The sequence below is a fragment of the Siphateles boraxobius genome, unplaced genomic scaffold (genome assembly GCF_051911475.1).
Source record: "Siphateles boraxobius isolate OS27281-9 unplaced genomic scaffold, OSU_SipBor_1 26, whole genome shotgun sequence".
NCBI lineage: Eukaryota > Metazoa > Chordata > Actinopteri > Cypriniformes > Leuciscidae > Siphateles > Siphateles boraxobius.
This window is the reverse complement of record NW_027508876.1, coordinates 16,137,811-16,165,626: the sequence shown is the minus strand read 5'-3', so window position 1 is coordinate 16,165,626 and position 27,816 is coordinate 16,137,811. Positions and strand designations below refer to the sequence as shown.

The 27,816-nt window shown below is 39.1% G+C and overlaps 1 protein-coding gene across 2 annotated transcripts in view; it reads right to left on the bottom strand.

The window, feature by feature from the left end:
• Nucleotides 1-27,483, bottom strand: part of neto1l (neuropilin (NRP) and tolloid (TLL)-like 1, like) — a 136,481-nt gene extending 108,998 nt beyond the window's left edge. Inside the window, exons 1-4 of one of the 2 annotated variants that reach the window (XM_077244516.1) lie at nucleotides 26,702-27,483; nucleotides 25,713-25,766; nucleotides 25,492-25,626; nucleotides 24,308-24,556 (exon numbers count right to left, since the gene is read on the bottom strand). In XM_077244516.1, the coding sequence (XP_077100631.1) occupies nucleotides 24,308-24,556; nucleotides 25,492-25,626; nucleotides 25,713-25,766; nucleotides 26,702-26,729 (466 nt within the window). In that variant the 5' untranslated portion in view covers nucleotides 26,730-27,483. The remainder of the gene's footprint in view (nucleotides 1-24,307; nucleotides 24,557-25,491; nucleotides 25,627-25,712; nucleotides 25,767-26,701) is intronic. The other variant, XM_077244517.1, reaches the window with a different exon arrangement.
• Between the last annotated feature and the right edge of the window lie 333 nt (nucleotides 27,484-27,816).

Sequence of the window (27,816 nt, the reverse complement as noted above, 5' to 3'; positions counted from 1 at the left end):
TTGGAGTGTCCGTGCTCAACTTAGAGCTTAGATCGGGCCCAAAAAATCATGCCCGACCCTACCCTAGCCCATGCACGTTGTGTCCGAGCCCGGCCCGACACATTAACTATAATTATGAGCCCGAGCCCCATTTAAACCCGACCATTTTAATACGTGGGTCGTTACAACTGACGTTCTCAACTACTTTCTATGTTACTTTCTCCTCCTCCTCCTCTTTTCTGGTTTGGCATGATTGAAAGTGCGCTCCCTTAAAAATTCCTAAAGCTGACATCAGTTCATCGCGATCTCACACATCTCTGTTATTATCAATGAAGCTGACTGCACAATTAATCTTTCATAATATATACACTTTGTTTGTTATAATTAGAGGATTCGCCAGCATACAGAATTCAGCACTGAACAAAAAGTCCGTTTTGAGCAGTGAGGGGAGCCTATCTTAAATGCTTCTGATTGGCCATTGCGTTCAAGAAATCAGCACATATGTCTGTGATTGGCTACATCGCTCAACGCTGCAAACATGTTATAAAACGAAACTCTGGCCTGTAAATCCTTAGTATTTTGTATTTTGTTTTAATTGTTCTTGTTGCTTTTCTGCAACAGATGAATAAAAATGTATTCGTTTTTATGTTTTATTCATAGATATTTCTAGTTTGCGGGAGTCCCACGAATCGATTTATTTTCCCGGACCCCACACATACAGAGTGACTGCATTAAAGCCCGCGCTCGGCCATCAAATCTAGTCCCGTGCCGCACTCTCGCCGCTTTGGGAGTGCACATCTCTAGATCAAAGGCCCGGCCTGGCCCGAGGAGGTTAGCCTTCAACTAAGGCAGAGGAGGCATCTATCTAGGTGAACCGAACGCGAACGATGGTGTAATGATTCAGTTCGACTCCCAAGACAAGACGATGCTCACCCGACTGGCCAATAGGAACTTTCCAATAGGAAAAAAAGAACATGGCCCCGCCCATGACACAATTTTCACAGCTAAAGCAAAATCCTGACACGAGAGCAAAAATTGCATCGAGAGCAAAGAAAAGCGTTTTGAGAGAAACACTTTTTTTTAGAGAAAATGTTTTCACACTGATAGCAAAAAATATATATTTGAGATTTTTTTTCAAAATATTTTGAGAGATTTTTTTTCTCAGAAATAATTTTAAAAATTTCAAATTTATATTTTTTTTATGTTCTATGAGAAAAAACTTTATCTCAAACCTTTTTTTAGTCTCAAATATTATTTTTTGATATTGGTATGAAAACCTTTACTCTCAAATATTCTTTTTTCTCTCATGAAATGCTTTTTTGCTATCAGTATGATTACTTTTTCTCTCAAACTTTTTTTTCTTCTCTCAGATCATTTATTTTCTCACATGTAATAAAGACACATTTCTAGCTCCATAGGTTTCCCCTGTCTTTGTGATTTTGGTTTAGTCCTGTTATTAGTTCAGTTTTGAGATCTTGTTTCCCCCCGTCTTTGTGATTTTGGTTCAGTCCAGTTAGTTTTCCCGCTCCTCGTTTGTGTTCAGTTTCTTCACCTGTGTTCAGTTAATTATCCCATTAGTCCCAGTTCTTTTAAGCCCTGTGTTTTCCCTCAGTGTTTGTTGGTTGTCGTCCTTGTATGGTTGTGTCTCTGAATTCCTGGAGTTTGTTATTTTGTTCCTTTATGTTCCTGAAGTTTATATTGTAAATAAATTAATTACTTTGAAGTTCCTGCATCCTCGTCTTCAGCTACCTGCGCACAACCTGACAGCATCCACATGCTGTCACAGATAAAAAGTCTTGATGGTTCAATGGTGGCGAAGTTGCGATCAGGTTCTTCTGGATTGAGTGAAGAATTATGAACCTCAGTGATACTATAGAGATTGCTAATGTGACGTCATCGTGACGTATTACCAGTGGTGAACGCAAAGCATTTTGGGAATCCGCGGCACAAACAGAAGGCGCCAGACTTGATTGCATGGAGGGAAGAACGCAGTGTTCAAGATGCCGTCTACCTGCTGTGTTATAAACTGCAATAGTCCTTCTTGCACAGTTTTGAAAACGAACATTACAGGTTGTTTTAAGGACATGTTTGTGTATGCTCGTAGACACTCACTCTGAAGCGGTCAGAGGCGATTCTAAAAGATTCAAAAAGTCGAGACAAGACCCATCGTCAAAATTCTATACCCACCACTCAAACTTAGTTCATCCAAAACAAACTAGAAAATAGACTCAAAGTGCTAAATACCTGAATTATCCTTTAAGAATGGATCAATATATTTGTTTTCCTTAATTTTAATGAACCCTAACTTTATTCTCATCTGAATGGTAAATAATTGATTTTCGTATAAAATTATACTACCATTAAAAACACATTTGATTTTTTTTAATCAATGTAGAATATGTAACTGCTCTGAAGAAAAGAAATGAAAAGCAATGCGATATGATTAATGTCCAAAAGATGTAACCCACAGACTGTTTTGAAATGGGGTTGGATGTTGCTTTTAAAACTGTGTGTGTTTGGTTGGGTGACAGTTGTATGTTACAGCTTGACAAGAGTTTAGAGTGTGACAAAAGCACAATGTTGTGTTTTATTGCGAGTGTAAGTTACACAAATATAAGTAAACACTTTGCAGTTTGAATGATAACCTCTATGAACAAAATGAGGGAGTATGTTTTATGTTTCCACTGTTCGATTGCGCCTCTCTCTCTCTCTCTCTCTCTCTCTCTCTCTCTCTCTCTCTCTCTCACACACACACACAGTTCGATCGCGCCCGCGCCTCTCTCTCTCGCGGGCGCACAAACACACGCACACACTCCAGCATTGCAATCTTGACATGAATTGCGATTGCATGCAGATAGATGAAAGAGAGCGAGGAGTGTGGTGCTTAAAACTTTAGCATACTTTTGAACGGACGACAGTTTTCTGGTATGGTCCGACAATGTTTTCTTTAGCCCGCTGCATTTTGTAGGATTATATTCTGTTTTTCACGCTATTTTTATTTATTTTTTCATGCCAGAACACTAGCCTGCTATGCCAGCCCATGTAAACCGATGTAAACGGGCCAAACATACCCATAATTCTTTGCGTTCTGATGACGTTGCCGCCCAGTTGGTCACATGTCTTAGCGATCTCTATTCTGCTGCCTTGCACCTGCTATTAGAGATTTCACAACTTCCAACCTATAAAGCCGTGATTACGAGCTTCTCGCATGTAAGTGCTTTGTTATCGGAAAGAACAGGAATCTTGGAGGACACAAGGTTTATTCTTGTCGATTTATTGGGAAAATCTAATTAAAACCAAAATGATATTTAGCATCCCATTCATTGACAAACACTTTCCCTGTGCTATCTAGATAGTCAGCTTGCTGATTATTCCAGAATTTGGGTCAAAAACAGGCTATTTTCACTAGCCTATAGATAATACATACAACATGCTTTAACATACAATATGCTTCAAATGTAAATATGCATATTTTAACAATAAGACCAGGCGATGTAGCTGGTTTGGAAAAAACTAATAAAGAATATCAGCCACAGCCAATATAACCAACTGCAGAACCAGCAGATTGAGGAGAACAGAGCCAGGCCAGCAGTCTCACACCAGTTGGGGGGAGCTTTTAGCATCATTAAGGGTACGTTTAGTCGTTGGGTGGGGTTTGCATTCGTTAAGGTTGAGCTTATAGTTAAGAGTAGGGTTAGTGGTTGGGACGAGTTACTTGATCGTCAGCACTACCTAACTTCATGTCTGATGCTGTTGGCCTGGTGCTGTTTTCCTTAACCTGCTGTGGCATGTGATTCAGCAGTCATTCACCCCTCCACTATGTTTAAAGTTTATAGCTGTATAGTCATTTGTGAGACAACGCTTCCCCGCCATTGACAGAAATTTCCAGCTTTCCGTGTTTTCACTGTTACAAGGTATAGGGCCCTATTACACATCTTCTGAAAGAGTACTAAATCTCCTAAATGAAACACAGGCGAAGAAGAAGCAGAAACAAGCGATATCATATGTAAGCATATGCATGTGAATTAATGCAATCATCATCATTAAACAGCATATAAATCAAAACTGCCTAATGTTACTGAATGAAATGTCAACCCAGGACGAGATATAGGACTGTGCAAGCTTTGAGGATGTTGATGGACTCGATCTGCCCCATCTATGTTTTAATCATTGATCTGAATCCCATCCAGACGTAATCTTTGACAAAAATGTGATTTTCACAGCTTTTTGCTAAAAATGTTGCTTTTTTTATGAAACTTACCCACAATCAAGTGTTGATACGCATGAAGCTAGAATAAAATGTTTTTTTTTTTTTTTTTTTTTTTGTTAAAAAGCAGAGGGTCTATTCTTTCTTTTGATATATGTGACCCTGGATCACAAAACCAGTCTTAAGTAGCACGGGTATATTTGTGGGAATAGCCAACAATACATTGTATGGGTCAAAATGATCAATTTTTCTTTTATGCCCAAAATCATTAGGATATTAAGTAAAGATCATGTTCCATGAAGATATTTAGTAAATTTCCTACTGTAAATGTATACAAAAATTATTTTTATGAGTGAATGCAGCACAATCGCGAACATAAATGGACAACTTTAGTTTCAAACTTTTCAAAAACGTTGGTGGGGACAGAGTTAACATAACAATCATACAATTTTATGTGGAGGTGATGTACATCTATGGGAAGATAATTAAACGAGAATCATTTTGATATGAAGCACTATTACATTTTCTAATAGTTCCATCATAAGGCATGCATTAAACAGTATACAATACAAAATACAATATACAAAAAAGTAATAATGCACACAATGTACTGGGGATATGCATGTTTATTCATAGAAAGGGTTGTCTATGAATTAATGGAGAGAAGTCAGTTTTATGGACATTATGTGTCTTTTTCAATAGGAATGAGGTGAAAGTGAACAATTTCTTGGGTTGTAAAACCAGTTTTATCTCGATTATTTGTCTGTGGGATTATTAATTAAATTTAACAAATAACAAATGTTTATTTTAACTTTATTATATATATATATATATATATATATATATATATATATATATATATATATATGCAACTGTACTCCTAAAGGTTGAGAAAACATACTCGGTTACATACGTAACATCGGTTCTCTCTAGAAGAGGGAACGAGTATTGCGTAAGCTGCTTACACTACAGGTAAAGTCATCTTTTCTCAAATATATTGAAGCCAAAAATTACACTTAATTTTCCATTTATTGTCAACGCAGTGCAGCATCCAGCAGACCTAAAGCAGGCTATCTTGCGCGCTCGAGCGGCGTTGCCCGTCTATATAAGTATTCACCATACAGTGCAGCTAAACCAGGAGAGCTAAGGTCGCGTGAGAGTAGACTGCGCATGATAAATCTGGGCAGGACATACACACCGCTCATACTGACAGAAGTCTAGCCTGCAGGGCGGGAACTTCCAGGTTATAAAACCTAACAAATGTGGACGGGGAGGCCCAGCCTGCCGCCTCACAAATGTCTTGAATGGAAATCCCGCTGGACCAAGCCCACGACGAGGCCACGCCTCTGGCAGAATGAGCCCTGACGCCCAACGGGCATTGCAGACCTTTAGACACATAAGCGGATGCAATAGCATCCACTATCCATCTGTACAGGCTCTTTTTCGAGGCGGCGAGACCTTTGGTGCGCCCACAAAACGAAAAAAAGAGCTGCTCCGAGCGCCTGAAAGGGGCGGAGCGCGTAATGTAAGCCCTTAAAGCCCTGACAGGGCAGAGGAGATTAACATTGCTCTCACTATCGGATGCTGGCAGAGCTGATAGAGAAATGACCTGCGCTCTGAAGGGAGTGCCTATCACCTCAGGGACGTAGCCATGCCTTAGTTTAAGGATGTCTTTAAAGTCATTTGGTCCAAACTCAAGACACGCAGCGCTAACAGACAGCGCATGTAAAGCCCCCACACGTTTAACTGATGACAGAGCTGTCAGAAAAACCTTTTCTTTTTCAGCGAGAGGTACTTTAGGTCCACGGAGTCTATCGGTTCAGAGGGGAAAGCTTTCAGGGCCTCTAGGACCAAGGAAAGATCCCACATGGGATCTTCTATATGGGATCTTCTCTTCTATCCCATCTCTAGACAGTTTATGTGAAGGCATTTCTCTCGGTCTGACCACAGGCCAAAGACCGGTCTGCCCTCGAAGAGAGCGCCCCAACCTAGGTTGGAGGCGTCCGTCGAGATGTCTTTTCAATATGAGACGGCTCCCATCGTCACACCTCGCTGGTACCAGTCGACCGCTAACCAGGACTGCAGAGCTGAAATGCAGCTCTGAGTCACTCTGATTCGTCTGCAGCCGAGAGCCCAAGCTCGGTGAGGCACTCGAGCATTCAACCAGCGTTGTAGCGGGCGAATGCACAGTAGGCCCAGCTGAAGCACTGCTGCAGCTGAGGCCGTACAGCGCAGGATTCTTGAAACGTTTTCAGAGAAGAAAACGGGCCATCATAGCCGCAGAGTCAAGTTCTATCCCTAGAAAGGAAACTGACTAACTGGGCAGTAATGAGCTCTAGGGTCAAGTTGACCGTGAGACCCAGGCATTCCAGATGACTGAGGAGCACTGTTTTGTGAGATAACAGTTCTATCTCTGACTGTGCCAGAATCAGCCAATCGTCCAAATAGTTCAGAATCCGCATGCCTAATTTCTCAAGGGAGCGAGAGCCGCGTCCATGCACTTCGTAATGTACAGGGTGCTAAAGACGGGCCGAACGGGAGGACGGTTTATTGATATACCTAGCCGTCGAAGGCGAATCTCAAGAATGGCCTGTGACGGGATATTATCTGAATCTTAAAGTAAGCATCTTTCAGATCGAGAGATATAAAACAGTCCCTCTGGCCAATTTGCACGAGGATTTGTCTGGTCGTGAGCATTTTGAACGGTCTTTTCATGAGAGCTTTGTTCAAATATCTCAGATCTAAGATAGGTCTTAGAGCTCCGTCCTTCTTGGGTATGAGAAAATAGCGGCTGTAAAACCCTTACTCGCTCAAAGAAGGAGGTACTGGTTCTATAGCCCCTTTGCACAGCAGTTTGGCCATTCCTGCGCGGAGTAGATGCGCTACTTCCACTTTCACTTTCGTCTCGGTCCGTGCTCGAAAGCGAGGGGGATGGCGAGCGAACTGTAGTGAATAGCCCTGTCTTATTGTGCTTAGCACCCACTCTGATATCCCTGGAATCGCTTCCCATGTTTTTACATGTATAGCTAGGGGCAGAATGGCCTCCGAGTTCCGATCGGCGCACTTCATGGGCTCGGGAAACTGAACCGGAGGTCTGGGCGCGGGCACGTGCCCTCTGCGCTCGAATACGGCGGCTCGCTGACAGCGGTAGCTGGCTGTTTCATATGTGACGTCCCGATTGCTTTGAATGGGGAACGTTTTATGATATGCGAGCGGCGCCCGGGGCAAAATGTTTTTATAGAAAGCATGAGCGCTCATGAGCGGGCACGTAACTTACATTCATATGTGACGTCCTGATTGCTTTGAATGGGGAACGTTTTGTGATCACTTTGTTATGCGCGAGCGGCGCCTGGGGCGAGGTGTTTGTTAGTAAGCGTGAGCGCTCGTGAGCGGGCACATAACTTACATTCATAACCTGACCGATATGAGGCTGCTTTGGCCGTTCAACAGAGCGGGCAGATAGTAGGCGTGGGCACGTAGTTGTGGGCACGTTTCCTACATCTAACACTCGAGCGGCATTCACCAGCTTTAGGAGAGTGGGCTCTGTGAGAGCGAGAGACACGGGTATAGTTCTTGTGTGTAGGAGTGAACACTGAGATGTGGGCACCTTTTCTACACTTATGAGACCATCGGCCTGAGCCGGATAAACCAGATATTATACCCTTCTTTGTAATGCGCGAGCAGCGCAGGATGTTTATTAGTAAGCGTGAGCGCTCGTAAGCGGGCACATAACTTACATTCATAGCCATGGGCAGAATAGCCTCCGGGTTCCGATCGCCACACTTCGTGGGCTCATAAAACTGAACCAGAGGTATGGGCGCGGCGCGCACGCCCTCGGTGCTTGAATACGGCGGCTCGCTGACAGCTATGGCTGGCTGTTTCACATGTGATGTCCCAGTTGCTTTGAACAGGGAACGTTTTGAGATAACTTTGTGAAGCGTGAGCATCTTCCTCTTCTGAGAAAACAGACCAAAATGATTAATGATGTCATCCTGCACTTGTGTACTTGTAAAATCTTAGTCCAATCAAATGCTGCTAATATCACATTCTTATTTTATTTTTGTATAATTTATTTATTATTAAAGGGTAACTAAACCATAAAAAAAACTTTTTTTAGTTAATGATCTGTAGGACTGGGGCTTTATTAGTGCCATACATTGAATCGAGTAAATTATTTGACATTTGGGCATAAAGTGTTTTAATTCTACAATATATGGTGTAAAATCGTCTCAGTGCTGCCCTCTTCAGGTTGAAAGATGGTTACTGCAGTTTAATTTTTCTATTGGAAGTTGTGGTGGCGTGTGACGCAAGCAGGCACCAGCTCACCACACCCTTGGTATAGGCTCTTTTTTTTTGGATCACGTCTCTAAACTTACACAAAACTCAGCGAATACTAGTCACACAGGCATAAGCAATATATCTATAAACATTTAAGTCTCTGCTATTAAATTAATCAAACTCATCCCCGCCCTCGGTTCTCTGCTGGGCTTTTCTTATTTTATATAATAAGTTTTATATTATATATTTATATATTAAGTTATTATGCCAACTTTTCAAGCATTTTTCAAATATTGCCAGTGGGTGGAGTCATCTGAGCAGGGGTCGAGTTACCTTTTAAGTCTGCATGAAATGGAAGTTGCGATGGTCTTTTCCCCTATTGTGATGTATATTTGAGTAAACCAGCTTTTTGTATGAGAAAGAAAATGTAGGACAGGTCTTGTTTTTGTCCACTGGGAATTGATTGGATGGTGGGATGGTTGTAGTTTGCTATTGCTGTGATCTCATGTGAGTGACTGGTTTTCCCGTCTTCACGCCAGTAAACACATCATCAGAGAAGAGTTGTCATTGCAACAGGGAGGGTTATTTTATATACACACACAGATGTGGGCACTCATTTATAACAAAACAGCAATATTCCATAAAAATGAAATGTCATGGTGACTATATAAATGAGGATGACTTTCAAAGGAAGAAGCCTTTAAAATGCCCCATCTCAACTTCCTGTATGAAATATGTCAACATTGAAAAGAAAACAGTTTTTTCTTGTTTATCTTGGGTGCTATTCAAAATCCTCATTCTGTCTTGTCATGAAAAATCCAAATATGCCACACAGTCGAATGTGGAGATGCCTGGAACAGATCTAATTTGCTAAAGTAATGCTATCAGACTGAGCTCTTTGGCACAAGCGCACATGGACAAGGTGGAAAAGAACGCGGGGCTCCTGCTCTTGTTGTTTATCTCCTCCAGAATTATTTGGCTGTTTGCATCGTTTCAGTTATGGGGAGCCAGGTGCATTCTAGTCTGGTTAATGAAGCACTGAATTGGCTTTAAAGAGCACTACGTTTTTTTTGCAATTTAGAAAATGCTTGTCTTCATAAATTGTGTCATGAATAACCGTAATTTTGTCAGGTTTTATGTTCAATGTGGTTTTTGAACATAACATAATATAGGCTAATGTGGAAATAATGTGGTTGTGCTCTGTAGTAGAGCTCAATGGACTGTGTTACATTACACACTAGCTGCAGTACAGAGGTCGCTCCAGAAGCACTGGCCCCGTTTACAAGCACAGAATGTGCACAGGCTTATCGAACTCTACCTTTCACTCAAGGGAGATCTACTGTGTTTATCGCAGCCACCAACCAAAACTTAAAGAATCCAATAGTACAACGTTATTCAGCCGCCAACATTTTTATCTCCCTTTGCTGACCTCTCTCTCTCTTGCACTCCCTCTCTCTCTCTCTCTCTCTCTCTCTCTCTCTCTCTCTCTCTCTCTCTCTCCCAAAGCCAGTTACCCCCCCCCCCCCCCCCCCAAATCAATATGTGGACTAACAGTGCTTGCAGTCAGATGGTGAGAGAGTGAGTGACAGGAGGAGCGAGAGAGAGAGAGAGAGAGAGAATCACCTCGTTTTATTGGCTATTTAAAGACCCCATGAATTTACTTGACGAATGCAGTTTTCCTTACAACTAAAATAATTTTTGGTGTACACCTCTTAATCACTAAGTTATTAAATATATTTCAGTCATGACAACTCTCAGGGCCTTACCATACACCTGGCGCAATGCGGCGCCAGGAGCGGCGCAAATGTTTTTTGCTAGTTTCAGCCCAACGCAATTATGCGTTGTTTTAATAGCATATGCATTTGTGTCCAGCTGTTTGCCCTTGGGCGTGCTGTTCTGACTGTTCAGGCACATTGTTGGAGCTTTGCTATTTTGAGGCAACTGAAATAGACTGCGCCATTGACCAACCAATTTTTTTTATTATTTAAAGGGCACATTAGTAATATCCGCCTATAGGTGGGTGCACAAAGCGCGTACACTCTGCTTATTACACACACGCGCAGCAGCACACAAACATGCCAAATATTAAAAATAAAAGGATTAGAATGTAAAAGATTAATATTGTGTACATAAAGATATGGTGAAATCCGGCTTGTCTTGTAGATGGTCTGCTTGTGCACAAGTAGATCCGTTTCCTCTACGGAGAAGCATTCAGTCTTTCCGCTTGCAAATTCCGCAATGTAAATAGCAATCCGCCATGGCGCGAGCTGGCTTTTAAAGGAAATGGGAGATGAGACCCTGATTTATTGCACGTTATGCCCAAAACACACTCATTACTCATTAAGAGAATAGGGACAACCCTTTTAGACCATGTGCCGGGCGCGCCGACCATTTTTCCCGTCATTAAACTAGCAAAAGTGGATTCGGACACGCCCTAAGTGCACTTGTGCCCTGCGCTTTAGACCATGCACTTAGATCGTTAAAATAGGGCCCTCAGTCAAGTCAAGTCAAGTCAGAGTGTTTGGCATGGTAATAGATATGACAATGTTAATATGTTTGGTCTTAGCAGAATAGATCTGCAACACTGCTTTTGTACAGGGCTTGCTACAGCAAATACGTACACGACACACTGCTGTGAGAAAGTAAGAAAATATAGTGTACATTTATTACCCATTAAAGATTTATACAGGTGGAGTTGGGGAAGATGGAGGGTTTCTGAAAGTCTGCTGCAACTGCGACAGCAAGTGCTGACCAAGTATTTAAAGGTTGAACAGCGAGCTCATTGGCTACTGATAAGGCAGGAACCAATCGGCTGTCCCCTAAAGAGGATTATGTGATTGAAAGACGATTGAGTTAAGCCTGCGCCATATAGAGTTCCATGACAGAACTTTATATTTTTTGAAGTTAAAGAAGTAATTTTAAGTTATATATATTATTACATTTTTGGGGAGTCTCGCCACAGGATTTTTTGACCTAAACTAACCTCACCTTGCCATACAAAGGTCAAATTTTGTGATACATATGCAATATTTATTGAAACTTAATCACCCTTACACAAAGTCATGAGGGTCTGATTTGTTTAAAAAAAAAAAAAGAAGCAGTGAAACATTTTTGATAAAATATTTTTTTTATATAAAATAAAATATCATGCTAAATGCACTTGTCTTTTAAATAACTAGTGATATTAGTGATATTGATATTAGAACACCCTGACATTTATGACTATATGGCCACCCAAAATATTAAAATCAATTTTAATTGTGAACTTAAAAACATACTCATCATATAAAAGCAGTATCCAAGTACTTTATAATAAATGTACAGATACTATAATGCACACATGAGCAGGCCAAGATCATCAAAGCACAGCCAAAAGTGCTTTTTGTTGTACAGGGTGATGTTTTAAAAGATACATGATTTCACAATATTCTCATTCAGATTCCTTACTGTGTTTGCACTGCTCAAATGAAATTTATGCTGTGCTGACTTTAGGTTCTTTCACAGCGGAAACCCATGTTTTTTACTCCTTATACTCAACCACCCAGAGCAGAATCCATTTTATGAAGATAGCAGCATTACATGTGCCTTTTTCTGATTTTTCCTCGTTGTAACATCTGAAGTGAAACACAAAGCATGCAATTTTCAACCCCAAGCTTCCAAGACATCCTAATGGGTAATAAATGCTGCCATATTAAAGTGCACGATTCACATGGTCTACGCATTGAGCGAAAACCATTTGACTCCTGTTCATTTTCTCCAATTCTGGGTCATTATTGACAATTTACATTAAATTGTCCTTTGACTCTAGCAAAAGAGGCATGCAATAAAAGTTGTGCAATCAAAATTAGAACTGATACTTTGTTTACCTTCCTCCAGCTACTACCAGTAATGCAACATCTACATTAATTTGTTACTCTGCCTTCATTTGTTAAGTTTCTCGGCTAATTACCATTACTTACACTCAACTTTTTAATAGAGGGGAGGATGTGAACCATCCTGATATATATATAAATAAATAATGACTTATTATTGTGCCTCGAGATGGAATTTTGCTATGTCAAGGACTTCAGTAAATCTATTCAAGCTTCCAGAGCCTGAAATGTCGATTGTACAGAAGATTTCTCCATCCCTAAACTTTACCGGGCCTGAGAAAATAAAGTAGATGGTGAAATGTGGCCACCTGAATGTCCACAAAGTTCATTCCCTGAGTTCAATTTTCAATTTTTCGGTTTGAATCCATCACGCCTCAATAATATAGCGGGGTCCTTGTGCACAGAGGAGTCATATATCCAGCTCCCTTTTCTAATCTCAGATGTCGTTAGAATGATTTAAATTCGATACAATTCCAAGGCCACAAATTAGAAGATTAAATATCTCCACTACATCATTGCCTTATCAGAATTATTGGATTTGGGATTAGTTATTTCTGGTTTTGCTACATCCTCTACGTGTGCAAATAGAGTTGAATATTATTTGTTATTACCAAGAAGTATGCAGTTATTAGTGCAGTGAATGCAAATCATGTTTGAGTGAGTATACAACAACATGCACAGCATAGCAAATGCAACCATATGAGCGATTCAAATACTGACAGACAGAAAGACACTTATACTAAAGAAGTGGTATATTTTTATTTGATTCTTGTTAAAAGTTCAATGTAATATGTCAACAAATTGAAATATTTAAACCAACAGCGTGACTGCGAGTGTGATATTGCTTTTATACACAGTTCAATAAACAAATTAATATTGAGTAACTTACTTTATTTTAGGGACATGATACCAGTCTATTTTTGCTCTGTCAACGAAAACAATTCCAAATGATCACATTGTAGCATCTCAGAGCAACGGACAACAGTATTGTTTTTATTTTTGAATGAATCTGTGTTTTGAACCATTTGGTTGAGTGAATTAATCTGACTCACAAAAAAATACTCATGCTTTCTTTATTCTTGAATGAATCTAATGATTTGGTTGTGGTGGTAAAACAGCATTCAGCAATGCTGAGAGAGAGAATCCAAACGCAGTATATTAACAAATATAATCCAAGATTATAATCCAAGATCATAGTCCATACCAGGCAGAGGGTCAAGCACATAATCAGAGCAAACACAGATACAATCAACTGAGGCAGACGGGAACAAGAAATCCAATACTCAGGAGAATATAAAGAAACCAGGAACTGCTCAAAATACTGACAGAGAGCAAGACTTCATACTGAAAAAAGGCACAAGACATTTAAATAGACAGGGTAATAATCAAATGAAACAAGACACAGCTGAAACAAATAAACTAATAATGAGCAGAGGGTTCTGGGAAATGAAGTCCGGGAGTAACAGAGTCTATGGAAGCAATGAATGACTAGGCTGCCATCAGATGGTACATTATGGCACCTGCAGCTGACGGATGTAACAGAATCAGTGGTTTGAACAAATCATTTGAATCAATGATTACATGATTATTTTATAAAGACAGTCACCACCTACTGGTTTATCAGTATCAATATAACCTGTAGAAAAAGTAGCTGACCACCACCACCACTATACACTGTTGAATAGCCTACACACTACTAAATGTATATTGCAACATGCTATCTTTTGTGAAAAGAAAACAAATAAATATGGATAAAAAACTGTCATGCATTTATTCTGGCAGCTATATATCTGTTCTATATAGCTATATACTGTAGCATGTGCAGTGACGTTTGTGAGACCCGTTAATTACTGGTCTTGTATTTGGCCATATATCTGTCAACAGTTGTGCTTTGGAAGTTAAAATGAGCTGTTTATGACTCCAGGGCTCATGCAACGCCTCAGTGCAGTGAAAATCAAGCCACACCAGCAGCAGGGCAATCGGGTCTTATTAGAGCAGAGGCAATAATGATGACCGGGATCTGCAATCATAATTTGTGTCAAATCCTGGATTTTATCCACTGATAATGGTGAATATCTACAGAAGGCCAAATCCCCATCCAATCTCCTGGAAAAGGGTTGTTTAGTAAACAATGTTTACATTCATTTTGAACAAAGCCCTAAACCAAAACAGCTGTCTGGTGTCGCACCCCTTTCCATTCCAAACCAAAGGTTTTGTGCAGGTATTATAAACCAACTTGTTCCTCCTAAACCCTTCATAAAACCCAATAAATGACCCATTTAAAGGGATAGTTCAACCAAAATTTCTGTCATTTACCCATCTTCTTGCTGTTTCAAATATGGACACAAATGCTAATTTCATTCATGTTTTAACAGAAATTTGTAACTGATTAGTTGACTAGTCCAAGAAATCCCGAAAGGATATATATATACAGTTTTCATTTATCGTCGTCAATGAACCTTTATCACGTGACGAAAGATCGCACTGGTTAGACAGAGGCGACGTCACTTCCTCAAGCCCCACTCGCGGCATTATTTAGAAGATGCAGCTGCGTGAGTTGCTGTTTCACACATACTCCGTGTGTAGTGTGTATGCGGTGCGTGTGGTGTGTAGGCTATGCAGGAGCACCACGAGCTATTTTGCTTTCGCATATGCTGTGTTTGCACTGCGCAATTGATCTACGGCTATACCACAATCACAACATTTATTCTCTATTTTTTATTTCAAATCAATATTTTTATTATGAGCGACCTTTATAAAATAATACAAAAAAGGTTCAGCATTGTGATTCTATTTGTAGGTCTACACAGTAGTTATAGGTCTACACTCTTTCACAGATGTATTCACATTTAAACTCAATACACATAAAAAACGTTTATATTAAAGGTACAATATGTAAGAATTTTGCAGTAAAATATCCAAAAACCACTAGGCCAATGTTATATATTTTGTTTAGTTGATTACTTAAAATATCCCAAATATTTCCAACTATTTGTAAATCGTGAGAAAATTGCGATTTTAACCAAGGAAACGGGACGTGTGAGCAGGGGTGAGGAGTCGCCAGGCAATGACGTCATATCATATTGACCTCGCATTACCATAGTTACCATTGGCGACAGGCGTGGACAACTGGGTTATGCCCGTTATGCCTAGCAGGATGCTCACACTGTTGTTGTTTTGTTCAAACATTATGGGTCATGGCACGCAGACTTTGACACAAAAAAAGGACTTAAACGAAGATCAGCATCTTTCGCGATGCCGAGAGCTCCACGTCCGCGACTAACTTCGACTTGACAGAGAAGCGAGTGTTGCATGTACTTTATTAGACAGGTGAGCAAATGTACATAAAACTGATACAAGGTTATTTAGTTCAACATGATGAAATGTTAGAATATGATCTGTATGTTATTCTAATGTTGATCTAGCTTAGTTAGTCTAATACAGCCAACAAACAACCTAACTAACAACATTCAACACACTCAAATGCAGTTTAGTGTGATAGTGTAACTGTTAGAACAAGTGAAACAGCGCTGCGTTACCTCAAGTTTAATTTGTCTAATAAACTGACCTGTGTGAGTATTAATTCAGCACTTGTGTGTAGTTCGGTAGAATGAAATGTACTTATTCCTTTATATCCGCGGGACTCGCTTTGTGTGTGGAGCTGGTATACGTCTAGCAATCGCGCCCTGCTTCATACCAGTCATGTTAAAAACATCAATGTATTCACTCATCTATAAAAGATCCATCAGCTTGACGACAAGACCCATAATTCATCTTAATGTGAAATATACGTCATCAATATACGCCTTTGTTATTGTAAGAGGTTAGTGACCCCTAGTGGCGAAAAAATCCTGCATATTGTACCTTTAAGTTATATTAAGTTGATCAAGCAAGTGGCAAAACATTTAAAAATGTAGGCCTACTTATGTTCAAATCGTAAACATTTTAAATTAAAACATACAATTGAGAAAAACAGCGCTCTCATACCTTTTCTTTTGCATGTAAATCTTTTTTACAAGAAATATTGTGGGTCACAAATAACTTGTTTTTCCACCTCCACGAAGAGACAAGTAGCCTACTACATCCATTATGCCGCGTTGTACTGTGTAGTTTTCCTTGCTTTGATTACCCCGGGCTTAATGTTAAAAAGAAAATGACTGTGAAAAATAGTAGTATTATTTAATTAAATGCATTTATGGTGAGATAACTGGAGATTATGGTGACATTTTCATGTCAATCCTTATTCATTCTGACCACGAACCATCCGCTGTCACTTTAATTCAGCGAGTGCAGCACAGCAGAAATAGAGTCGGTGCGGAAACGATCTCTGCACTGCTGTTTACACACACCGCAACTGGAACGCATTGCCGGACCGCAACAACGTGCAATGTGAAAGCTCGAACCTGTTAACATGGGTACGGAAAAAAATGAAATGGTCTTCAGAACACGAAATCCAGGGTATCCTTACACATACCTAAACATACCCATCTCCGCACCCTGATCCCTAAACCCACCGCTAATCCTACCCATCTCCACCCCTTAGATCTGGATCCAACTCCCCCCCCCTGGATCTACTTTTATGACTTCAACTTATTTTATTTCAGTTAGGCTATTTGCTGAGGTAACATTTCTCATTTTCATTTAAGATTACATTTTTCATCCAATACCCTGTATTTATATTCTATTTTATTTCGCTATTTCGATTAACAAAATTATTTTAATAGTCTTAGTTAACAATAGCAACAATGGTATGACTTTTTCTTCCTCAGACCCCACTGACTTTCATCATATTGCATACAAAAAAATATATAAAATTTCGTGTTTCTCAAAATCTAGAGAAGCACACATGTTTGGATGACAATGAGAGTGAGTAAATGAGAGAATTTTCATTTTATGGTGAACTATGCCTTTATTATCCATCGTTTTACCTGGCTGGTCACCTTATTATGTGACAGCAAAAAACATACAACACAAAACATCAGAAGGCACATAGCTATATTTCTTAATTGGTCCTGACTGTGTTTCGACATTTGGATCTAAGGGACCGCTCTCAGCTCCTGCATTCAACTTCCACTTTCGCTGCATTCGACAAAGCAATTGAAAATGAAAAAAGGAGAAGGCCACATGAGGCTTTCCCAAACAAGGTTATTAAATGGCCACTGGATCAAAAAAGCGGTCCCTGAAATGCTTTTTAGTCAATCTTGCTTTTCTTATTACTGCTGCGTCTGTTTACAGCAGGGATGAAGGCTTCAAACAGCCAGTGGCCTGAGGAAAGACACATGAGGGAAGCAGCTTTCCCTGTTGTTTAACACAGCCAGATCTTGTCTGGTAACACAGCTTTATCTCTTAGAAAAGAGGAGGGGTAATAAGGTCAGTCAAGCCCAGGAGACAAGGAAAGTGAGACTCAGGAGAATGAGCGTGTGAGTTTTCTAGATAGTGAAAAGAAGAGACGGAGAGAAGGACAGATGGACAAAGGGAAGGTAAGAGACCAATGACAACAACCACAAAGTGTCCTGCATTTACTGCTTAATCCAGTTAGGTGTATAGTAGGGTTATGAGAGGAAGTGACATCACAATGCGCAGTCGGTCTACAGACAGTAAGATCTGACAACTGGAATGAACTCATACACTGTCTGCATAATAATTGCCTCTGAATGCTGTGAGTGACTGCACACAACCATTTTTATTTTCACACGATATCAGGAAGTAATTACACACAGTGAGCACATCATTCTACTATTTAAATCACTACTTTGGAAATCATCCAGCAATGGATTATGCCATGCATCTGCAATTTCAGATGAAACTAAGCTTGAGTGAAAACACCTTTAATTACTTTATAACCAAATTGGGAAACTCAAGCATTAAAGCCATGTGATGTTCGAATTAGAGGCTGACATTTTTTCGGGAATCCCACGGGTCACAGGATTCCCGTGGGATTCCTGCAGGATGGGAGTCATCTTTGCTATTAATCACGGGATTTGGACGGTACAGGATAAATGGTTAACGGTAGCAGACGGGAGCGGGAATCAACCAATAGCAAAGACGACAAAAAAAGAAAAAAGTAAATGCTCCATTTTGTAGTTTCCTTTTAATACGCCTACAGTGTAACGCAATTATAAAATAACTACACAACCCAGCCGTCCTAGAAGCCATCAGTGCTTTTTGTCATGGCTTACCGCCGGAATTCAAAGAGCAGTGATGGAGGGAGCTAACAGCCGCGGAGAAGTCGATGTGGCAAAAAATGATTTACAGCGCAAAGTCAAATGTAATGGAACTCATTATGCAAGAGCATAATTGATGAAAATCGTTAACATGTAATTTAAAAAAACTATAAATGTAAACTATAAATGTATTCTTTACTCAACAAGAAATGAGTAAAATGCAGCTGTATGTGCTGTTTGGGTTTATTAAATTATTGTAGACATGGTGTGAACTATGTACTGTTTTTCTTTTATTTGCTGTCTTCCATTTTCTGGAGAAAATCTAGAAAAAGGGGCTCAGCAGCTGGTCTAAAACAGGATGGAGGGTAGATTAAATGAAATTCTATGTATTAACTAAACACTAATTGAAGAAAAAAATATATGGGAGCGGTACAGGAGCGGGAGTCAGTTTAAACAGGAGCAGGATGGGAGTGGGAGTCAGTTTATCAGGAGCGGGATGGGATGGGATTATTTTTTAAACTTTGGTCTGGGAGTGGGACGGGACAAGATTTCTTTCTATGGGAGTGGGACGGGACAGGAGTGAAAATCCACTCCCGTGTAATTAGGGCTCCAACTAACGATTATTTTGATAATCGATTAATCGGACGATTATTTTTTCGATTAATCGGATAGAAATTAAATTAGATTTTTTTGTTTATTATAACTAAATAAAACCGTAAATCAGGGTATTTATGTGTAAAAGTGTACTTTAAAAAGTGCAAAAGCCACACATTGAGTTTTACTAATATCAATATTTGCATTGTTTTTAATGATAATTGCTGATGGCAAGTTGACAAACATGATTATTGTTAAAAAAATGATATCCAACATATTATGTTTTAACACAATTTTTGTTAAAACAAATTTACACAGACATGTTGTTCAGATGTGAATATCTGAACTAAAAACAAACTAAAAACATCTAAAATATATAATTCATTTAATTTTTATTTAAAATTAATTATATATAAGGAATATAAGGATAAAGAATATAATATATATTATATATATAATATATAAAAGAATATAATATAAGGATAAATTGATTAAATAAATATAGAAAGACTGAAAACAATTGTGTGAATGTAGAGCCGCAGTAGATCGCGTTTGAAAAACAATTAAAACTTAGTAGACAAATGTTATAAAAAGAGAACGGAATGGAGGTAACGTTACCCAGCAAGCTAACAGGCTTGAGTAAAGGACAGGAGAAATTATGCATTAGTGCACAAGCATTCGCTGAAAACCACTGAGTACAGTGACTAAAAAACAACAATATTTTACTGCTGCTGTTATTAACTGCCTTTGTATTTAATGCTTCACTTTGTAAACACCGTTTTAATTTAACCTATTTCTGCGGTAGCGCTATTTTAATCCATCACTTACGTTGCGAGCGAACTGATTGCACAACCTGATGCTCGAGACAAAATACAGACATCCCGGAAGTCCCGGGAGTCTCCCGCATATTGATTGCGGCTCCCTGATGCCCGCGAATTAGTTCAAACTCCCGAAATCTAGAGCGCGCAAGCAAGAGCGCGCATGCGAGACAGAGGACAGAACAGAAGAGACTGCTCCAAACCGTGTAGCGCGCGCGCTCGGCAGAGCGCCTGAGGGAGAGAGACCTTGCGTGTGTGTGCGTACCAGTAAACGCTCCCCGTGACGTAAGCAGACCAACTAATCGATAATGACATTCGTTGACAACGATTTTCATAATCGATTATAATCGATTTTATCGATTAGTTGTTGCAGCCCTACGTGTAATCCTCTAGTTCGAATATCTTAACCTACAACAGGATGCTTGTTGCCAAGGTTCAAGATTTACATCAGTCTACAGCCTTCCCACACCTACTAACCAATAATTTTTTCTTATTATTTTAGAGTGACAATTTGGAATTAATTGCTTTCAATCTGAGTAAAACCAGATGAAAAACCTTTAAACCTTTATAAACCTAATAAAACCTTTAATTAGGTATGGAAATCGTGTGGATTTTAGGTTCGCAATTCTTTTAATTTAATTGGTGAATTCTTATTAATTGGAAACATTAATCATATGCTATGTCTACATTAATCCAAATAGATTTGAAAGCAGAGTTTTTGTTTTAAAACACTATTTCCGCCCACACTTGCGTTTTCAAGCGTTTTCCAAAAGTTTGTCATGCACTGAAACGTCGGAAAACCCTCATAAAAGCTCACTGAGATGAAATAGACAGAACAAAACATAATCAAGTTACTGTATCAAGCAATTCTTCTGGCAGGATCATTTTATTTAGCAAAATATCTTGCCATTCACTGATGCGTCCGGGTGCACTCACTCACTCACCATTACTGTATATGTTTGGTCTAAAATGCAACTGCTCTTATGTTTTGCCGCAGGACAGCAAATGTGAGTGAATTTTCTGTCCTCTTTACAGGACTGTGATATGATAACATGTGCAAAGTAAAATATTTTAGCAACTGTGTGAAAGTGAATAGCACATAACAGGTACAATACCGGTATTAACATGAATAACTGGTTTAATATGTGTCACATGACTGAACTCGTTGTTTTCAAATACCTCCGTTTTCACAATCCACACTAAAACACGAAAACTGCGTTTTCAAATGTATCCACTTTGGAGAGTGTTTTCAAAAAGCTTTGTTTTCGTTGCTAAAAACGCTGTCTCGGTGTGGACGGAAGGCCAAAATAGAGAGACAAAGATGCGTTTTCAAACTAAAACATATTAGTCTGGACAAAGCCCTAGACTGGTTATTAACGAGTAATAACATTAACGATTCTTTTAATAAGCCTTAAAGGGATAGTACACCCAAAAATGAAAATTAGCCCATGATTTACTCACCCTGAAGCCATCCCAGGTGCTGTATGACTTTGGAAGTTCATTAAAGCGCATCTATTCATGATTAAAGTCCTTGGAATGGCTCTGCGGGTGTTAATAAAGTTCTTCTTACAAAACAAACAAAACAAACTAAAAAATATATATTCTTATTTAGGGAAACTCTTAACCTTTGGTCAGCTGTGCGCGGCTCATGACTGTGTTCATGAGACCGTATTAGTGCAGCAGTTCACTCCAGCTCTCCCAAGAAAAGCACACAAGCACACCATTTACAGAATGAATAATCAAAACAGTGCACAAAACTCTGGTTAGATGACTGTTGAAATGACAGTTGACTTATGTGACTGCAAGAATTCGCTTTGCTGTTGCGACAACTGTAACAAAACAGTGAACTTTACATCAAAGAAGAAAGCATGTGCATAATGTTTTTAGGAGCCATGTTTCTTGACATGTTTTATTACTCTTTATTTCTCGAAATGGTGTGCTTGTGTGTCAGTCTGTGATATTTTGCAACTTTTCTTTAAAGCTTGAATCTGGTTCCTATTCACTGCCATTATGTGGACGAGCACGAGCAGGATTTTTTTATTTTATTTCTCCTTTTGTGGTCTGAAAAATAAAGAAAAATATGGAAATAAAACAACACCAGGGTAAGTAAATATGATGACTGAATTTTCATATATCCCCTTTAAGAACAACATAGTTCTCGGTTAATGGAGTCAAAAGGAATGTTTTGCTGTTCAGTAAGTGAGTCAGATCAGTCAGAATACATCGATCAACCTTTTATTTTTTTGATTCACTAAAAAAAGTGTCACTCTCTTTAGAATCATAATGTTTGTTTTGGATACATTTTATGGAACCGATTCGCTATGCTGTATTTTTTTTTATTCAAAAGAACCAGCTCATAAAATCATTAGCTCATGACTTCACTGGTCGCACTAAAGGTTCTGCACTGAATAATATATGATACAAGGAACAGTGTTTAGTCTTGTTTAGTACAGTGTTTTTGTCTGCATGAATACAGGTTTTCCGGTAATTTTTAAAGTCCCCATGAACCGGGAGCTGCAACCGACTTTACTTAAGTATTGTGACGTATTTCCAAGTGAAACAGAACATTGAATAGAGGGCGGGATTTTACTTTAGCGCACCTACTCTCCATTTCTCGCTCATAGCAAACTAATGGTTGGAGGGGAGTGGTTAAGCGTTTTCAACCCAAGCCATCAAACTGACATAACCAGAGAAGGAACGCCATTCTAGAGCGGAATAATATTTTCATATTTTGATCAAAGATTAGCACAACAAACATTTTTTTTCTGTGTATTAACTTGCACGGATTAATTGTTCACCACATGACTAGTAATGTTCTCAAACAAATTAAAGAGGGTCAATTTTGATTTCATGACAACTTTAAACAATGATTCTCAGTTTCCAAACCCTATCCTCCAGGCTTCGAATCACTCTTTAAAACTGATTTCATTTCAAGTTGATCACATAGCTCTACTACAGTAAGGAGTAAAGCCTGGAGATCAGATCTGTAAGTCAGCTGCACTTTAACTGATTTGATATGATTCAAGCAAGTGCAGTCTTAATGAGGTCTGATGCAGATAATTTCAGATGTTTTGCTGCCAGAGCCCCAGCGTGACGAAAATACACTAGATTAAGTTTCCCCTCTTTCACACTGCAGATTGGCACATCTTTGATTGAGTGACCGTTTTGTGATAAGAAGAATTAATTTTGAGCTAAATACAGTAATGATTTTTTCTATAGCGATAAAATGTGAAAAACACCCAGGAAGATGAATACATGTGATTTCTACCCTTCCTCATTCCCTGCTTTTCATTCATCTGTGTACCTTCTGCATTAGCATGTGTTACCATTGGCTGCAGCAGAGCAGATGCGCTCTCCACTTTTTGGGGGGAACATCAAGGGAAGTGAATTCAGGGACTTTTATCTCCTTAATTATGCAAATTATATGCCACTGATATTCCTTATCAAGACTAGAGGAAGCTATGTTTCTTCCCTGGCAAGTTGCGAAGCGAGAGTCTGAATCCATTCATGCTGAACAGTTTTTCCAAACTTGGTGAATGAATTTCCTCTTGACTCACAATAGGATGGAAAAATTCTCAGCTCAAAACTCATTTCTCAGATACGACTCTAAATCAGTGCTGCCTTCAATTGTGTGCTACTTTCTCTTGTACAGCTGTGTAATTCATCAGCAAGGCCCTTAAAGCTCAACCGCTCTGTGAAATTCTTCGGCATTTACAACTTTAGTAGCAGCTTTATTTAAATATTGCTTTTAGCATTCTCCACACAATATCTATCACTGTTCAATTTGCACACCATTTACGCAAACATCTCTTGCTTGAACTCAGGTACAGTATTACATGCAGTTCAGACTACCCCAACAATTTTGCAATGTGCTACATATTTTCAAAGGATTCCTTTGAAGGGACGTGAAATCAATTATATGCGGAATGATGTAGTTGTTACCACTTAGCATCTTATTGGCAATCTTGAGCATCTGAAGAAGGTCCTGGGAAGGATTGTCAGCATTCATTGTGGTACTAAGAGCTGATCAAGGTAAACAATTTAAAATGGTTTTAGATTAATTAAAACATACGGGCTGTTCTTTATTGCAATAGAATGACTAATAAGCTCAACTGCAGATTAGGATCATTGACAGAACCAACATGGAACCACAATAATTGCTATATGAATCAGCGGCTTGGATTTTGAAGAGTATAGTTACTGATTGCATCAGGAATTCATGTCGACATGCAGAGGATAACAATAACCCGAGGGTACTGAGGTCACTTAAAACCGGTTCCAGAACTCTTAAAGACCATCAAAGAAAGCCAAAAGCTCACTGATGTAATAAGTCTTTCATAATAGTAAACATTACTGACACTGCATTAAGGTGCAGAAAACAGTACAAAGGCCTACCTGCAGTGAAATTGTAGCTTGCAGAAAATCCCATGGCTTCCAATTCACCATCCGCAACAAATTTGATCCATAGGTAGCGGCTGCTCGATCTGATGTATGGAGGGTTCTGCTGCCCACAGTAGCGTCCAATTATTGGAGAAAAGCCAAAGGGCCCGTCCCGGACTTCAATATGGTCAAATTTACATTCCCATGAAGGCTCTATTGAATACTTTTCATCAAAGAAAAGATCAATGCATTGTCTCGGGGGAGCTGCAAAGAGTGAAAAGAAATCATGAAGAATGGCAGCTGTAATTTATGATGGATGATGTCATGTGTAAAACATACTGTCATGGCAATACATAACTATTTCATGTTTTGGCAAATTGGTGGTTAATTCGTATGAATTTTGTATGATCTCATTCATACTTTTTTTGTACACTCTCCTTATGCCCCTCTGATGGTTAGGCTATGGTTTAGGGGTGGACCTTCATGCTTGCATTATTTCTAAAAACTGTTCACTAATTCAAAAGAAATAGCAACCTCGTTGAATAATTACATTTTCTTATGAGATTGGGTTGGGTATGTCTGCCATTATTAGTATACAAAGGACGTTTCTGAGATCAAAGGTACATGGACTGCAACCACAGGCATTTATTGCTACTGGTAGAAAAAGCACAGTAACATCACACTTAATCAAAAGAAATTAGCACTAAAGATTGAAGACCATAACAGTTTAACAGTGGTATTTACTAATAAGATCTCATAACATTTGTAATTTTATTATGACAGTAAAAGATTATCACGTATATACCATCAGATTGCAAGACAATTGCTACTAGCTTCTAGTTCAATTTGATTATTAGCTCGCAGCAGCACTGCAGCATACAGTCCAACAGATGTGGCTGAAAGACAATCCTTTTTTTTTTTACTGAAATCTAATTGTGATAATCAAATTCACTTTCAGATATTGAGAGATTGTTGATCTATAGATCCTTCTGTTATAAATGCAAATGAAACACTAATGTTCTGTTTATTAGTATCATGGTGCTGCATGGGATTAACAATCAACTGATTGCTCCTGCATCCTTCACTGTGAGTGCAACTGCGCTACTGAACAGTTTAAAACAACCCCCTCCATCCAAGTGTCACATGAAAGATTTGCTTGTGAGCTGCATTTACTATTTGAACAAAGTTTTTTTTTATACCTTCAATGATGTAGATGCATTCTCGCTCTGGGGGATATTTGTTTGGGTAATTGGGTGAAGTGAAGAGGCCTCCCTCTGGTTCTTTCACCCAGGTTCCACACTGCCCTGCTGGCTGCACTCCTGAATTGTTTTTTACTGAGAGAAAGCAGTCAAATGTCAGAGATTGCCAGGAAACATGGAGATAGAAAGTGGGTGGGTATCCTGTGACAAAACATCATTACCTGCTTCCTTCTTTGTTGCCCCAGACAACCCAAGCATGAGAAGACCTGCAACAACTGCGACAAAAGATTTAAGATCAAAACAGCATAGAATCACATGGACTCATTATGAACATACGGCTGGACTGAAGGATGTTGCTTCTACTGCACTAAATCACAAAAAATAAATACTTCAAGACACCGCAATCAAGGAATTTGGTCTATGCCTTGACACAGTTACACTTATATCTATAGTGTTTAACACAATACAAAATAAACGCAAAATAAATGAATGTATTTATTTAGGTCTTTATTTTCCATTCATTTTCCAGACTAATTAACTTGCTATGGATGTACTGTAAATTTGAAAAAAAAAAAAATAAAAAAAAAAATAATAATATATATATATATATATATATATATTATTTTTTTTTAATTCAGCTTAAGCTAATTGTTTTGGAATATGTTAGCTGTTTAGTTGACTATCTACTGATTAAAGGTACACCTTAACATAGTATGTCCAGCGAGTAGCCACTTTGTGTGTTTTTTTCTAGATGTTCTTCCAACTTCACTATAGCTAACAACTAGCTTAGACCATTAATGAACATCTTGGGCAAGCTAGAAGATAAGAACCAAGCAAAAACCAGCCTAACAACTTTAAGCTGGTTTGAACAGATGGTATGTTGCTGGTCCAAAATGGTTTACCAGCTTAGGGACCAGCAAATCACCAGCAACCGCTAATGATCATCGTAGACCAGAAACCAACAACCAGCTTGAGCTGGATTTCCCAGCAGGGAACAAAATGTAACTGGGAAAATATGATAGGCTAATGGCATGATACATATGCAGTTGCATCGCTTAATTGAACTCTAAACACATTAAATGATTTTAATCAGTTTACAATCACACACAAACTTCCTAAAGAAATAAAGGGCACACCGGTAAATTCAGATAGATCTCATGCGTAAATTGAAAGAGAGGGAAGAGTGAAGTTAACTGGCAGCTAGACTCACCGTGAAGGAACCTGTTCCCATGTACCATGTCTATTCCTTTCACAAAGGGCTTTCTCAACTAATTCCATTTAGATCGGATACTTTCAGAAGAAAAGATGGATATTTCCAAAAAAAAACTAAAAAAAAATCACAGCATATATGTCAAAATCCCTGAATTAATTTTACTATATTAATCAATGCCAATGGAGATTCCAGCAGGGATCCACAACTATGCATTAGTAGTTTCGTATAAAACCAGAAAAAGATGTAAACATTTCCATCCAAACGTTTCCAAACCCATCTGGTGCTTTTGATAGATTAATAGGTCCGTCATTAGCTTTTCCTGATCGCTCCACCTTTCCAGAGTCACCACGAACAGATTCATAAAATGCTGGAAAATCTTCCTTCCATCTCTAAGGAACATTTATCAGAGTATCCATTCCAATTCATTTTTCCATTGTTCAGCAAAGCCAACTTCAACAAGCAAACTCGCAGCGACAAGAAACGTGTTTAGAGCCTCATTCCAGTGTTTCCTCGGCAGTAGCTTAAATGCAGTAGCCTACAGAATCCCGTTCCAGCTTCCCTTCACATCAAAGAGTTAATTCGTATCATCACTCCTCTCCGGCCATTCATTATTTTCAGTTCTTCAGCAGAGTTATGTCAACATGATGCGGCAGCACACGGAACTGTTCGTCACAGGCTATCCACTAAAGATAATGTAGATGATTCTCTTAAAGAAGCACCGCAAAGCCTGTCAGACTACTGCGGGATCCAATGAATCCAACACCTCACACAGCAGCACTAGAGCAATATTTAGAGGGATAGGCAAAAAACAAACCTGTATAAGGAAAAGAGACAAGCAAAGAAAAGGACATCTAGCCAGAACTACTCAGCATCTCCAGTATTAACTGCACCTGCAGTGCTGGATTGGCGAAGAGCATCTGCAGCCTGCGGACAATTGGAGTGAAGTAGCGAAGCATGCAGACACTATAAATTCATTCGAGGGTTTAAACGTGGCTCGTGTGAGCCACACAATTTCTTCCAGGAAAAAATCACTGTGTTTATCAGGCTTTAAAAATGTTAACTTCATTCATCAATTAACTTGACGCGATGTAAATATAGGGGAATCACTCGCG